This window comes from Marmota marmota, unplaced genomic scaffold (genome assembly GCF_001458135.2).
Source record: "Marmota marmota marmota unplaced genomic scaffold, marMar, whole genome shotgun sequence".
In the NCBI taxonomy this organism is placed as follows: Eukaryota; Metazoa; Chordata; class Mammalia; order Rodentia; family Sciuridae; genus Marmota; species Marmota marmota.
Genome location: NW_025999960.1, coordinates 18,834,079 through 18,850,116, shown reverse-complemented (window position 1 = coordinate 18,850,116; position 16,038 = coordinate 18,834,079). Strand labels below are relative to the sequence as shown.

The 16,038-nt window shown below is 38.5% G+C and overlaps 1 protein-coding gene across 2 annotated transcripts in view; it reads right to left on the bottom strand.

The window, feature by feature from the left end:
• The window catches only part of Sp1 (Sp1 transcription factor), a 45,411-nt gene that overhangs the window by 7,686 nt on the left and 21,687 nt on the right, over positions 1 to 16,038 (bottom strand). For both annotated transcript variants that reach the window (XM_015493540.2, XM_048802818.1), the window contains exon 4: positions 4,316 to 4,484. In XM_015493540.2, the coding sequence (XP_015349026.1) occupies positions 4,316 to 4,484 (169 nt within the window). The remainder of the gene's footprint in view (positions 1 to 4,315; positions 4,485 to 16,038) is intronic.

The following is a 16,038-nucleotide window of genomic DNA, read 5'->3' as shown; positions in this document are numbered from 1 at the left end:
TGGGGATGTAGTTTAGTGGTAAAGCATGCCTATGTTCAATCTCCAGTATTTAAAAAATAATCAATCTAGCAGATTCTGCTTCTTTTTGTTGTTATTTATTTTTTGGTACTGGAGATTGAAGCCAGAGGTGCTTTACAAATGATCTACATTTCCAGTCCTTTTCTATTTCTTATTTTAAGACAGTGTCTAGCTAAGTTGCTTAGGGCCTCCCTAAGTTGCTGAGTTTGGCCTTGAACTTGTGATCCGCCTGCCTCAGTCCCCTTTAGGAATACAGGTGTGTGCCATCATACACAGTTGATTCTGGTTCTTCATTGCCAAAATTCAAGTTTCCTCTCTACTGAATATTTGTTCTTTCCTGCTTTCTTGTTCCTTAATCAACTTTGTTGTCTATATTTTTAGAAAGAGATGATCGTTTGCTTGATACAGCTGAGTCAGAAGGATTACAAACTCCAGGCCAGCCTCTATAATTTAATGAGACCCTGTCTCAAAATAAAAGAGAGTTGGGGGTATAGTTTAGTGGTAGCTCCTAGGTTAAACCCTTAGTACCACCAAAAAAAGAGAGACAGATGATCACTCTTACAGTGATTTGTGATGTCTGAAGACATTTTCTTGTCTTCTAGAACTTAAGTCTCAGACCAAGCATTACCCATGGGAAATATTATTATAGTGGTATTTTTGGTTATGGACTCACCTAATGAGCAAAAAAGGGTCTGCCCATTTAAACACTTGGAGGGAACTTTAAAGAAAATGTATGGTTGGGGGCTGGGGATATAGCTCAGTTGGTAGAGTGCTTGCCTTGCATGCATAAGGGCCTGGGTTCAATCCCCAGCACCACACACAAAAAAAGAAAATGTATACTCAGACACAGTGGCCCACGTCTGTCATCCCAACAGTTGGACAGGCTGAGGCAAAAAGCTGAGGCAAGTTCAAAGCCAGCCTTAGCAACTTAGTAAGACCCTATCTCAAAATAAAATACAAAAGTAGAACTAGAGTTGTGACTCAGAGGTTGAGCACCCCTAGGTTCAAACTCCAGTACCAAAAAAAAGTAGTATTTTACAATTACAAAATTTTTCTCCTAGAACAGGAATCAAGAGCCAAATGGTAAAAAATGAAACCCCAAAAGGTAACACAATATCACAGACTCAGCAGAAAAGGTGGATAGACTGAATAAAAGTTAAAACAGAAGAGAACAGCCAGATGTAGTACCATATACCTATAGTCTTGTCCACTTAGGAGCCTGGAGTAGGAGGACTGCTTGAGCCCCGAAGTTTGAGGCCAGACTGGGCAATATAAGAAGACCCTATCTTAAAAAGGGGGAGGGCAGGAATAGTGACACACACCTGTAATCCCATTGGCTTGGGAGAGTTCAAAGCAAGCCTCAGTAACTTAGCGAGGCCCTAGCTCTAAACAAAAACTTTTAAAAGGGACTGGGATGTGGCTCAAGCGGTAGCATGCTCGCCTGGCATGCGTGCGGCCTGGGTTCGATCCTCAGCACCACATACAAACAAAGATGTTGTGTCAGCCGAAAACTAAAAAATAAATATTAAAATTCTCTCTCTCTCTCTCTCTCTCTGTTAAAAAATAAATACAGGGCTGGGGATGTGGCTCAAGCGGTAGCGCGCTCGCCTGGCATGCGAGCGGCCCGGGTTCGATCCTCAGCACCACATACAAAACGAAGATGTTGTATCCGCCGATAACTAAAAAATAAATATTAAAATTTAAAAATAAATAAATAAATAAATAAATAAATACAAACTGTACTTTAAATTAAAAAAAAAACTTTAAAAAGGACTGGCGATATGGCTCTGTGGTTAAACGTCCCTTGTTTCAACCCTTGGTAACAAATAATTAAAATTTTTTTTAAAAAGAGGGGGAGGCATGAGGGATCAATGATCCCAATTAGTGCAATGTATGTTAAAACAAAAATGTTATTTTTCCTCCTATATGAAGTAGATCCCATGTTCCTCTCAGGAAACAGTTCTGAGGCATTTTTTCCCCCAAATCAATTTATGACATATGCGATCCATTAGTGGGCACTGAGATTTTCAAGAGGGAATTTTCTTGTGTTTTAACAGCACATATTATTACTAACAAAGGAAAAAAAAAAACATAACAGAAATAAAATCACATTTAGGAGCAAATCAGAGAATTTCCTTCAAAAAATGTAAGTAAGCCATGTGAAACTTTGTTAGAAGAAAACTGTGCTCTACTCGGTGCTTCTGACTTAGGCACATATGGCCCACTTTTCTATAATGCAGGATAAACAAGAAAAACTCAATTTATTTTCTGTTTTGGTACTTTCTTATTTTTATATTTTTGTGCTTGCTTATTTAATGGAATAAAACTTTAAACAGTTTTTGTTTAGAAAAAGAAAAAAAAAAAAAGTTTTATTGCTTTGCTAGCAAAGGAGAAACACAGGGACTCCTGTCCCAGAGGCTGTGATTCTCCCCATCAGGGGCTAACAGATTTTTATTTTGTTAATTTATTTTTTCACTTTAATACTAGGGATTGAACCCAGGGGCACTCAAGACCTAAGCCACATCCCTAGCACTTTTTATTTTTTATTTTGATGCAGGATCTCACTATGTTGCTGAGGCTAGCTTTGAACTTTCGATCTTCCTGCCTCAGCTTTTCAAGCTGCTGGGATTACAGACATGTGCCACCACACCTGGTTGGGAACAGAATTTTATTTTATTTACTTTTTTTTAATTAATTAAATTTTTTTTTAGAGAGAGAGAGAATTTTAATATTTATTTTTAGTATTTGGCGGACACAACATCTTTGTTTGTATGTGGTGCTGAGGATCGAACCCCGGATGCACTCATGCCAGGTGAGCGCGCTACCGCTTGAGCCACATCCCCAGCCTGGGAACAGAATTTTAAAGAGCATTTAAAAGATACTACTTTCTGGGCTGGGGTTGTGGCTCAGCGGTAGAGCACTTGCCTCACACATGCAAGACCCTGGGTTCGATCCTCAGCACCACATAAAAATAAATAAGTGAAATAAAGGTATTGTGTCCAACTATAACTAAAAAACAAATTTAAAAAAAAGAGAGATACTACTTTCTGTTCTTTTTCAAAAACAGTGACTTCAAGGAAAAGAATAGTACTTAGAACTCACCAGAGGTAAATAATAGGTGCTACTGATGAAAAAATTTGTCAGAACTTTGCAGGATCTTTTAGATTCCCTGATGGAAAAATTTTCTATCTGAAGTAAGCATTTTTTATTTTCAGTGAAAGCAATAGTCTGGGAATCTCATGATACTCACAAAACCACTGTAAGAAATCATTACAGGGTTGGGGTTGTGGCTCAGTGGTAGAGCGCTTGCCTAGCATGCGTGAGGCACTGGGTTTGAGCCCCCATACCACATAAAAATAAGTAAACAAATAAATAAAGGTACTGTATCCATCTACAACTAAAAATGTTAAAAAAAAAAGAAATCATTACAGAAGGTAGGTTTTTCTTTGCTTTTCTACAAGCAATCTTGTTAAAATCATCTTAAAATAGACATTTGATGGTAATTATTATACCAGTTAAATCCATCTGATTTCCTTAACTCTGGGTGGAAGTGGAAACCTTTAAGTCCCTAAATTGTAAGAGTGAAGAATGAAAGATTAGAGCTGGAATCAAAGTCCCATAATATGGCTGGGTGTGATGGCACACACCTGAAATCCCAGAGACTCAGGAGACTGAGGCAGGAGAATCCCAAATTCAAGGCCAGCCTCAGCAATTTATAGAGGCCCTAATCGACTTAGTGAGACCCTGTCTCAAATTGTATAAAGGGCTGAGGATGTGGCTCAGTGGTAAAGTGCCCTAGGGCTCATTCCCCAGTACAAAAAACAAAACAAGGGCTGGGGTTGTGGCTCAGTGGTAGAGCACTTGCCTAGCATGTGTGAGGCCCTGGGTTCCATTCTCAGCACCACATATAAATAAAATAAGTAAATAAATAAAGGTCCATCAACAACTAAAAAAATAAATAAATAAAAGGAGAGAGAAAAGAAATCAAGTTGTTAAAAAAAAAACATTGCTGAGTCTTAAGTATTAAAAAATTAACTCTCTTCATTTTACTTTCTAGTCCATTAATTTTTCTTGTTTCTTTGTTTTTTGTTTTTTTGTTTTTTTAAGAGAGAGACAGAGAGAATTTTAATATTTATTTTTTAGTTTTTGGCGGACACAACATCTTTGTTTGTATGTGGTGCTGAGGATCAAACCCGGGCCACACGCATGCCAGGCGAGCGCGCTATCGCTTGAGCCACATCCCCAGCCCCCCATTAATTTTTCTTTATATTCAAAAGAGTCAACTGGGTAAACTTACCTTCCTTCACTGTCTTTACAGTAAGGGCAGGTGCATGCTTCTCGCCGGGTCCTCCGACCAGCTTGGGGTTGAGGATCTGGGCTGTTCTCTCCTTCTTCTCCACCTGCTGTGTCATCATGTATCCCATCACCACCAGCCCCATGGAGGCCAAGCTGAGCTCCATGATCACCTGAAATTAAGGGAGACCAGGGTCAACATGGGTAATTGATAGGCAATGACAGACACAGGCATCTCAATGACACCTCACATTCATTCACAGCACTGTTTATTCAAGGATTTTTGTTTTCCACCATTACTGGGGATTGAACCCAGGGACACTTTATCATTAAGCTACATTCCTGAACCCTGCTACTTTTTTTATTTTGAGATAGGGTTTCCCTAAATTGCCCAGGTTGGCCTCAAACTTATGATCCTTCTGCCTCAGCCTCCTGAATAGCTAGGACTGAAGGTATAGTCCACTAAGCTTCAATCTCTTCAAGGTTTTGTCTTCAGTACTGGGAATTAAACTATGATTTCAAAGGTGTGTGTGTATGTATGTGTGCGTATGTGTGCATGCTTGCATGCTTAGTGCTAGGGTTGAACCCAGAGGTGCTTTATCACTCAGCTACATTGGGGCAGTCCATTCTGTTGTTTTTTTTTTTTTTAAAGACAGGGTCATACTACGTTGTTGAGGCTGAACTACAACTTGTGATCTTCCATTCTCAGCCTCCAAGTTGCTGGAACTGTAGGCATGCACAACTGTGTCCAACTCAAATACAAAAGTTGGGTATGAGAGGCTGGGGCTATAGCTCAGTGGTAGAGCACTTGCCTTCCAAGTGTGAGATCCTGGGTTCGATCCTTAGCACCACATTAAAATATATATATATTGTCCATCTACAACTAAAAAAAGTTTTTAAAAAATTGGATATGAGGGGCTGGGGATGTAGCTCAAGCGGTAGCGCGCTCGCCTGGCATGCGTGCGGCCCGGGTTCGATCCTCAGCACCACATACAAACAAAGATGTTGTGTCCGCCGAAAACTAAAAAATAAATATTAAAATTCTCTCAAAAAAAAAATTGGATATGAGGGGGCTGAGGCTATAGCTCAGTGGTAAAGTGCTTGCCTTGCATGTGTGAGGCACTGGGTTCAATCCTCAGCACCACATAAAAATAAATAAAGATACTGTGTGTTCATCTACAACCAAATAAATATTTTTTAAAAAAATTGGATATGAGTGCCGGGCAAGGTGGCGCACACCTATAATCCCAGTGGCTCGGGAGGCTGAGGCCCTAAGAAACTCAGTGAAATCCTGTCTCTAAATAAAATATAAAAAGGGCTGTGGATGTGACTCAGTGGTTGAGTGCCCCTGAGTTCAATGCCTGGTACCAAAAAAAAAAAAAAGGGGTATGAGGGCTGAGGTTGTAGCTCAGTGATAGAGTGCATGCCTAGTATGTTGAGTCACTAGGTTCAATCCTCAACACCACATAAAAACAAATAAAATAAAGAATGTATGGAGCATGATATTCCCTTTCAAAAAAATTGGGTATGAGGTTAGAAATAATAATTTCAAATTTAATTTAAAAGGGGGGGGTGTTGGCATATCATCATGTGTCTGTATTAATCCCAGTGTCTAGGGAGGCTGAGGCAGGAGGATCACAAGTTCATGACCAGTCTTAGCAACTCAGTAAGACCCTGTCTCAAAATTGAAAACAAGAAGGGCATAAGATGTGGTTCAATGGTAAAGTGACCCTAGGTTCAATCTCTATTACTTCAAATAAATAAATAAATGTTAATTTTACAAAGCAGGGGCTGGGTATGATGGCTTGTACCTATAGTTCCAACTACATTGGAGGGCTTAAAGTAAGAGGTTCGCTTGAGCACAGAAGCTGGAGGCGAGCCTGAGTGGCATAGCAAGACCCTAACTCTAAAAAAAGAAAAAATAAATAAAAACATAGATTTTTAAAGAGAGATGAAATGCCAGCAAAGCTTCAATATCATGCCAGAATTTGTTGCTTCCCCTTGTTTCATTTCTTCTAGTACTGGGGACTGAACTCAGGACCACTCTACTATTGAGCTACATCCCCAGCCCTTTCATTTATTTATTTTGAGACAGGGTCTCCCTAAAAATTGCCAGGGTTGGCCTTAAGCTTGATCCTCCCAAGTTACTCAGATTACAGGCATGAGCCACCACACAGGGCTCGTCTGTCTTTTAATAACAGTTTTTTTTTTTTTTTTTAGAAAAAGAACAGTTTAGGGCTGGCGATGTGGCTCAAGCGGTAGCGCGCTCATCTGGCATGCGTGCGGCCCGGGTTCGATCCTCAGCACCACATACAAACAAAGATGTTGTGCCTGCGGAAAACTAAAAAATAAATATTAAAAATCTCTCTCTCTCTTAAAAAAAAAAAGAAAAAGAAAAAGAACAGTTTAATCTTAAAATGTGACATTGGTTAAGTTATGAAATATATTAAAGACTTTACTTTCCAAGATGAAAGTAACTAGAAAATCAGAGGCACAGTTTAATAACAGTCTTGCCCAGGCCAATGATTGCCTCTAGCATCAGTTTCTAAAACAGCCATGGCTGTTAAACACTTCTTTTTCCCCAAAGGGAAGAGGTGTGCTGAAATCATGATCTTCCAAGAAGACCACCATGATAAGTCAAAACCCTAATCTCCTATGAGAAAGAAAGAAAAAAGAAACTTGGGCAATACTAAAATAAACTGAAATAAGGCCTCCTTGGTAACTTTAAAAACAGCTAGTTCTCATATAGTTACAAAGACACTGTAGGGATTTTCCTTCCTGTTAGAGTCTGTAAACAAGTCTGGATGGCGCCTGGCATATTGCCAGAGGGAGTGGTTTGTGAAGTAATGCCAGCGAGCCATTAAGCATGGAGATTCCTTATTGGTTGACTGATGTATCTAGTTTATGCTAATTAAGATAAGCTGTGTGGAATGTATAAATACCACTCCTGTCCTACAATAAACGGCTCCCACTCCTGCTGTATCAACCTACACAAGTTATTCGTCAACCCCCGGTTATTTTGCTGCAGCCGGACTGCGGCACCTTCCCTATTCATATGATCTCTGAAATAATTTTACAAATGCTGCATTCTTTTTATGGATACTGGGGACTGAACCCAGGGGTACATAACCACACAGTCCATCCTCAGCCCTTTTCCTTTTTTTTAGTTGGAGATGGACACAATACCTTTATTTTTATACGGTGCTGAGGATTGAACCCAGTGTCTCACCCACACTAGGCAAGCACTCTATCACTGAGCCACAACCCAGCCCCCACCTTTTATTTTTAAAACTGATGATTTAAAACAGAATCAAGTATTTATTCTCTCTCCTACATTAGCTTTACCTCACAGTAACCAAGTAGTTGATATTGGGATGAATTTGGAGGCCATTCATGTAGTTTTCTTGGCATTATATTTTATCATTTCTAGTTGTATGTTTCCCAGCAATTAATAGTACAATCTCTTCTATTCTCCCTTTTCCTTTCTAATTTGCTACCTCTAATTTACTTTGACTTTTCAGATTAATAAAATTACTATTATTTAAATAGATAAAGTATTGTGTATTATGAAAACATCTGTTTCTGTTACCTAGAGAGGAGACTTTTATTTCCTCATTTGGGGCTGTAGCCAGATACCTGATGTTTCTCTGGAATAAGTGATATGTTAATCAATACTACCTTTCAGTATGACTGAACACACAAATGCTTCATGATCCGAGATAGATTCATTGGATTAAATCTAATGTGTAAAATGAAACATGTCCAGAAAACACAGTGTGTCTTTAATGAGATGTATTTTTCAAATTCAGCTTTACTTTATTAATACTTACTGAATTAATGTTAAAACAATGTTCCTGTGGGGCCTGGTGTGGTACATGCCTGTAATCCCAGCACTTTGGGAGGCTGAGAAAGAAGGACTGCAAGTTTGAGGTCAGCCTTGGCAACTTAGCAAGACTCTGTCTCAGCAGCACATAAAAACAAATAAATAAAAATAAAGGCATTGTGTCCACCAGAACTTAAAAAATATTTTAAAAAATAAATAAATAAAAGGTTAGTTTCCTAGACTCCTCTAAAGGTGACCAATAAGTTTCCTGAAAAATCAAGTTTGTTGAGATATATTTTACATATCATAAAATTTATCCATTACATAAGCTTAGAGTTCTCAACTGGGGCCATTTTGCTGTCTAGGAGACATCTGGTAGTATCTGAAGCCCTTTTTGATTTTCATGTCTGACATTCAGTGCTGCTAAACATTCTACAATGCTCAAGACCACCCATCTATTTATTTATTTCCTCCAATACAACAAAAAATTACCTGGCTTAAAAATGTTGATAATGCTGAGAGAAACCATAGTATAGACAAACACATAGAATTGAGCAACCACTAATACAAACAAGATAGACGCAAGATAAGACTTTTTTTTTTTTTTGTTACTAGGATTGAACAAAAGAGCTTAACTGCAAACTCTACCACTGAGCTAGATTCCCAACCCTTTTTATTTTAAGACACAGTTCTGCTACATTGCCCAGGCTGGCCTTGAATTTGTAATTTTCCTGCCTCAGTCTCCCAAATCACTGGGATTACAGGTGTCTGCCACCATGCAAAGTGAAGCAATATATAGAATACCTTTTTTTACTTGCATCATTCTGGGGATTGAACCCAGAGCCTCAAGTACACTAAGTAAGTACTCAACCACTGAGCCACACATTCCTAGCCCAAAATATAGAACACTTCTATAACTTCAAATAGTTCCCTCATGACTCCTTGTATCAATTTGTTTTCTTTCTTGTATCAATATGACCCAGATTTAAATTTATTTGATGCTTCCATTCATTGTATTCATCCATGAGTTACTAACCTTATCAGATGCTCAAATTGTTCCACACTTGGTCACAGATACATAAAATTGGCTGTGGAGTTCTTCTGACAAGACATTTCACATTTGATATTTATTATGTGCTCTATATCTAGAATTAGGGCTTTTTTTTTTTTTAAAGATTTTTGAAAAGAATTTTTTTTACCTTTATTTATTTATTTTTATGGGACGCTGAGGCTGGAACCTGGTGCTTCACAGGTGTCAAGCAAGCACTCTACCAGTGAGCCACAACCCTAGCCCCAGTTTTTTTTCTTAAGACTGGTTCTTACTATGTTCCCCTGGCTGATCTCTATGATCCCACCTCAGCCTTTCAAGTAGCTTCAATTACAGGTGTGCACCACCATACCTAGCTTTTAGAATCAGCTATTCCTCAAGTATTCCCAATAATCCTAGTTCGTTTTCATAAGAAATTAGTGTTTTGATACTAATTTTTGTTCTGGGGTCATTTTTGTTACCTGATGATCCAGTAGATTCCACAGAACAGGGAATACACCATAGGAACAGTAAACAAATGCTATTTGCTGAATTTTTTTTGGGGGGGGGGGCAGGGCTGGGGATTGAACCCAGGGCCTCGTATATGTGAGGCCATCACTCTACCAACTGAGCTATATCTCCAGCCCCCTGAATTCTTCCATGTAGATTGTTGGCTAGTATTTAAGTGTCTTACATGTTAATCCAATGACTTTGGCACTTAACAAACTGCCAAAATGTCTCAACATTGATCCATTTTTCCTTTCCTTCCTGATTGATTAGGTTTTTTTTGTTCGTTTGTTTTCGTACCAGGGATTGAACCCAGGGGTGCTTAACCACTGAGCTACACCCCCAGCCCTTTTTACATTTTATTTTGAGACAAAGTTTTGCTAAACTGCTTAAGGCCTCACTAAGTTGCTGAAGCTGGCTTTGAACCCTTGATCCTCCTGCCTTAGCTTCCCAAGTTGCTGGGATTACAGGTGTGTGCCACCACACCAGGCTTGAGTCACATCCCCAGCCCTTCTTATTTTATGAGACAGGAGGGTCTAAGTTGTTTTGGGTCTCAATAAATTGCTGAGACTGGCTTTGAACTTGCAATCTTCCTGCCTCAGCCTCCAGAGCTGCTGGGATTACGGGCATTGACCCACTTATTTAATTTTACTGGACTATCTCAGTGTTGGCTGTTCTGGTTAATTTCTGCATGAATACTTTGGGAAAGTTTTCTTTATCCCATGGTGTTGATTTGATTCCTTGGAGAGACTGTTCATTTGAATACTAGTTTTTTTTTTTTTTGCCTACATTTTTCAATTTTCCCTCTGTTTCTTTTATTTTCAAGCTCCCTTCTCTTCTAGTATATGTAAATGTTTTTGTCTTTTTATTTTATTGAGGCATTATCTGTTTAGTTTCATCTTTAATATAGATACACAGATATCAATATCTACATATTCATATCTATTTCTCTATACATCTATGTCTTTCTATATATAAATTTTTGCAATACTAGAAACTAAATCCAGGGCTTTGCATACATTATGGTGCTAGTACTCTACTACACAGCTATATCCCCGGATCTTTTTATATTGTATTATGATACATGGGCTTATTAAATTGCAGGCAAGGCTCCAATTTGTAATCCTCCTGACTCAATTCTTTGGAGTAGCTGGGATTACAGGTGTGTAACATCATATTCATTAATTTTCATCTTTATAATCAAAATGACTTTTTTTTTTTTTTTCAAACCTTGGGATTAAACCCAGGGATGCTCCACTGCTGAGCTATGTCCCCAGCCCTTTTTTCTTTTTTTAAGTTTTTTTTTTTTTTAGTTGTCAATAGACCTTTATTTTATTTATTTATATGAGGTACTGAGAATTGAACCCAGTGCCTCACACCTCACACATACTAGGCAAGCGTTCTACCACTGAGCTATAACCTCAGCCGCCCAGCCTTTTTTATTTTTAATTTTAAGAATGGTCTTGCTTTTGCCCATGCTGACCTTGATCTCGAAAACCTCCTGCCTCAGCCTCCCACGTCAACTGGATTACAGGCATGCACCACTGAAAGTATGACTATACTGGGCCTACCAAATAGTCTTTTCTTTCTTTCTTTTTTTTTTTTTGTGGGGGGGGGCATACCAAGGATTGAATTTAGAGGCATTTAATCACTGAGGCACATCCCCAGCCCTATTTTGTATTTTATTTATGAGACAGGGTCTCATTGAATTTCTTAGTGCCTCACTTTTTCTGAGCCTGGCTTTGAACTCATGATCCTCCTGCCTCAGCCTTCCAAGCCACTGGAATTATAGGTGTGTGCCATTGCATGGGACTACCAAACATTCTTTTTCTAGTTCTTGATGGACCTTTATTTTATTCATTTATTTTTATGCAGTGCTGAACCCAGGGCCTCACACAGGCTAGCATTCTACCAATGAGTCACAACTCTAGCCCTGACCAAATATTCTTTTTTGTGTGTGCTGGGGATGGAATCCAGGGCCTTGTGCATGCAAAGCAAGCACTCTACCAAATGAGCTATATCCCCAGCCCTCAACCAAATATTCTTGACTAAGCAGTTTACATCTCAATATAGCCTACTGATATTTGTGTCCTGATATGTGTTGTGTGTGTTTTTCATTTTGTTTGTCCAACTGCCAGAACTATGCTATAAGGAGACAAGCATCTAAAAGAGTCTGATGATAATATTTAAAATCAGACCACATAAGAATAGAGAATGGGTACCAAAGACATTTCCTCTGTTAAACAAAATTATTAAATTACTAAATTCATTAGTAATACGTACACTATATAAATATATATAGCTGGTTTCTAAATTTGCTTCTTGTACATTATTCTTAATTACAGAGAGAATTATAAAAGCATTATATATTACACGGGTAATGTCTTTCTATATTCACATTTCAATAATCTTGGCCCCCTGAAACTAATAACCCTTTAAATCTTATCCCAAACAGCACCCTGTATGATGCGGATTTCATAAATGAAGGCCAGAGAAATACCTGTCAATTATTTACTGACTTTTTCCAGGTACATATACTAGGATCTGAAGTTTCAAATATACCGTTCTCACTATTGAAGAGTTTATAGTTTATTAGACAAGAGAAAAACATAAAATCTCAACATAATGTGATAAATATTAACAAAGAAGGTATTCAAAGGATATTCTAGAACTGAAAGGGAAATGTCCCCAGTCAGGAAATTTAGAGGCTTCCTAGAGGAGCTGACATTTGGGCCGAACATAGGAGTTAGCTGGATGAAGAATGATGGCAAGGAAAGGATGGTCCAGGCAGAGGGAATATTTTGAGTAGAGTAATGGACTAGGTCTTGTAGGGCATGATGCATAGGGATACACTTGACGTAGAAGAAGAAAATGATGACAGAGATGAATGCCAAAGATTTACCATTAGGGCTAGAGATATAGTTCGGTGGTAGAATGCTAAACCAACATGAGCAAGGCCCTAGGTTCACTTCCTAATGCCCCTAAAAAGAAAAAATTAGCAGTAGATAGAAAACAAATAAAGAATTAACCCTTTTTTGGTGGTACTGGAAATTGAACCCAGAGCACTCTACCATTGAACCACATCCCTAGCTTTTTTTTATTTTTTTTGGTACTGGGGACCAAACTCAGAGGTACTCAATCACTGAGCCACATCCCTAGCCCTATTTTGTATTTTTATGTAGAGACAGGGTCTCATTGAGTTTCTCAGCTCTGATAAAAGAAGCATAAGAAAGGCTGGAGCTGGGATTGTGCCTCAGTGGAAGAGCGCCTGCCTAGCATGTTTGAGGGACTGGGTTCAATTCTCAGCACTGCATATAGGTAAATAAAATAAAAGTCCACTGGCAATACACACACACACACACACACATATATGTAAATAACAGAATATTTAAAAAAAAAAACAAAAAAACATAAGAGATGAGGCAGGGGGCAGTGGTTCATGTCTGTAATCCTGAAACACAGGAGGCTGATGCCAGAGAATAGAAAGTTTGAAGCCAGCCTCGACAATTTAGCAAGACCCTGTCTCAAAATAAAAAAGTTAAAAGGCCTGGGGGTGTAATTCAGTGGTAGAGCACCTCTGGGCTCAATACCCAGTACTTAAAAAAAAAAAAAAAAATCTACACAACAGCAGCAAAAATTTACTCTGTGCACCTCCTTTTGGTAAATTAACAGTACTTTATAAATGTAAGAACTGGTTCATGTTGCCATAAAGGAGGGTACTGCCTAGGTCCTTGACAGGTGTAATTCTCATCCAAGTCAAATTCAGTGTTTTGGTTTTTTTTTTTTTTTTAAAAAGGGGGGGGGAAGAAAGAAAAAGAAAACAACTGGTTCAAAAATGGTTAGTTTTCCTAAAGTACAGGGAAAACAATACAAAGGTAAAAAAGACTCCTACCAGTAGGTGTCAGTGTAACTAAGGGATAGATGTGACTTTTGAAACCCCACTTACTTCCCAGGCAAGAAGTTTAAGACCATGCCCCACGCCCCAAAAAATTCCTAAATACTTCAGAGGTTGATATAAGAAGATTCCAAGTTCCAGACTAGTTTAGTGAGACCCTGTATCAAAACAGAATAGACTGGGGATGTACTCAGTGGTAAAGTACTCCTGCGTTCAATCATCAGTATCCCGCCACAAGAAAAAAACAGAATGAGGGGGACACAAATTTTAAATTTTTTTTTTTTTTTTTAGAGCGAGAGAGATTTTTTTTTAATATTTATTTTTTAGTTTTCGGCGGACACAACATCTTTATTTTATTTGTATGTGGTGCTGAGGATCGAACTCAGGGCCTCACTTGTGCTAGTCAAACACTCTACCGCTGAGCTACAACTCCAGCCCACAAATTCATTTAAATAAATAAATGCACTAACACAAACTACAGAGAAAAAATAGGAGAGGCAAAATAGAAAAATACAGTCATTTTGCTTTAATAAACTCAGTATAGAGTAAAATAAACAGGGAAGTGATAAATATTTTGAACTCATTTCACACTTCCATTATTTCCCTGAATCAAAGGTGAGATAAAGCCAGTCATAATGGAGCACACCTGTAATCCCAGTGGCTTGGGAGGTTGTGGCAGGAAGATCATGAGTTCAAAGCCAACCTCAGCAGCTTAGCAAGGCCCTAAGCAACTCAGCAAGACCCTAAGCAACTCAGCAAGACCCTGTCTCTAAATAAAATACAGAGTTCAGTGGTAAGTATCCCTGAGTTCAATCCCTGGTACCAAAAAAAAAAAGAGAGAGAGAGAGAGAGATGAACACAATTAGGGTTTGTTTTTGGTTCTGGGGATTGAACTCAGGGAAATTCTACTACTGAGCTACAATCCCTAGTCTTTTTTTTTTTTTTTTTTTAATTTTTATTTTATTTTTATGTGGTGCTGAGGATCAAACCCAGTGCCTCAGGCATGCTAGACAAGCACTCTACTTCTTGAGCCACAACCCCAGCCCCTCCCTAATCCTTTTATTTTTTGAGACAGGATCTCAGTAAATTGCTGAGACTGGCCTTGAAGATGGGATCCTTTTGCCTCAGCTTCCGTCACTGCTGGGATTATAGGTTTACTCCACCTCATCTAGCTTTATAAAAAGGTTAATTTAACAAATATCTGGATTGTTCATATCCATCATGTCACATTTTAAAATTACCAAGAGCCTCTGATGTTTAAAACTAATAATAAGAGAAATTACATATGCTGTAATTAAAATAGCACTATTGGACAAATCTAGGTTTGAACTCTGATTTACTACTTAGCTAAGTAACCTCTCTGAGTTTTAGTTTCCTCATTAGCAAAGAGGATATAATTAGATTTCATAATAAAATTAATGTTAGCCAGGTGCAATGGCCCACGCATGTAATCCCAGTGGCTAGGGAGGCTGAGGCAGGAGGATTTCAAGTTCAAAGTCAGCCTCAGCGAGACCCTGTCAATAAATAAAATACACTGAGGATGTGGCTCAGTGGTCGAGTGCCCCTGAGTTCAATCTCCAGTACCCCCCAAATAAATAAATAAATAAATAACAAATAAAAATATAAAGGGCTAAGGATGTGGCTCATCGGTAGAGTACCCCTGCATTCAGTCCCCAATAATGAAAAAGAAATAGCCAGATGCAGTGGCACAAGCCTGTAATCCCAGCTACTAGTGAGGCTGAGAGGCAGGAGGATCACAAGTTCAAGGCCAGCCTGGGAAACTTAGATAATCTCAAAATATAAAGGCCTGGGAAAGTAGCTCAATGGTAAAGCAATCCACTGTCCCACAAATAATAAACAAATAAATAGGAAATTTGACAACTACCTGAATTTTGACAAAGGAGAAACAATAAAATGTGGTAATATGTGTTCTGAGTATACAATGTTGTCTGGAAAAAAGAAGAAAAAATGTAGCTGTGCATGGTAACACAGGCCTGTAATTCCAGTGGTTTAGGAGGTTGAGGCAGGAGAATCACAGGTTCAAAGCCAGCTTCAAAGCCAGCTTCACAAATTTAGCAAGGCCCTAAGCAATTTAGCAGAGACCTGTTTCAAAAAAATTAAAAGGTCTGGGGGTGTGGCTCAGTGATTAAACACAGCTGGGTTCAAAAAATAAAGAAAAAAATGTAATTAAATTTATGTTTTCAGAGATTTTTTTCAGGATAAAATATAGCAATTAGATGCTGTGTGATTTTAAAAAGTGAGAAAATACTGGAGGAAAGTACAGAAGTTCATAATTTTAATTTTATTTTATCATGATTTTAATTTCTATCTTTTATAGAAGTTCATAAGAAAGAAAAATATGGACTGGGGATGTAGCTCAAAGGTAAAGTTCTTACCTAGCATACATGAGGCCCTGGGTGGTGGTGGTGGTGGAGGGGTGGAGGGGTGGAGGGTTAGAGTGGGAGGAAGGGGAGG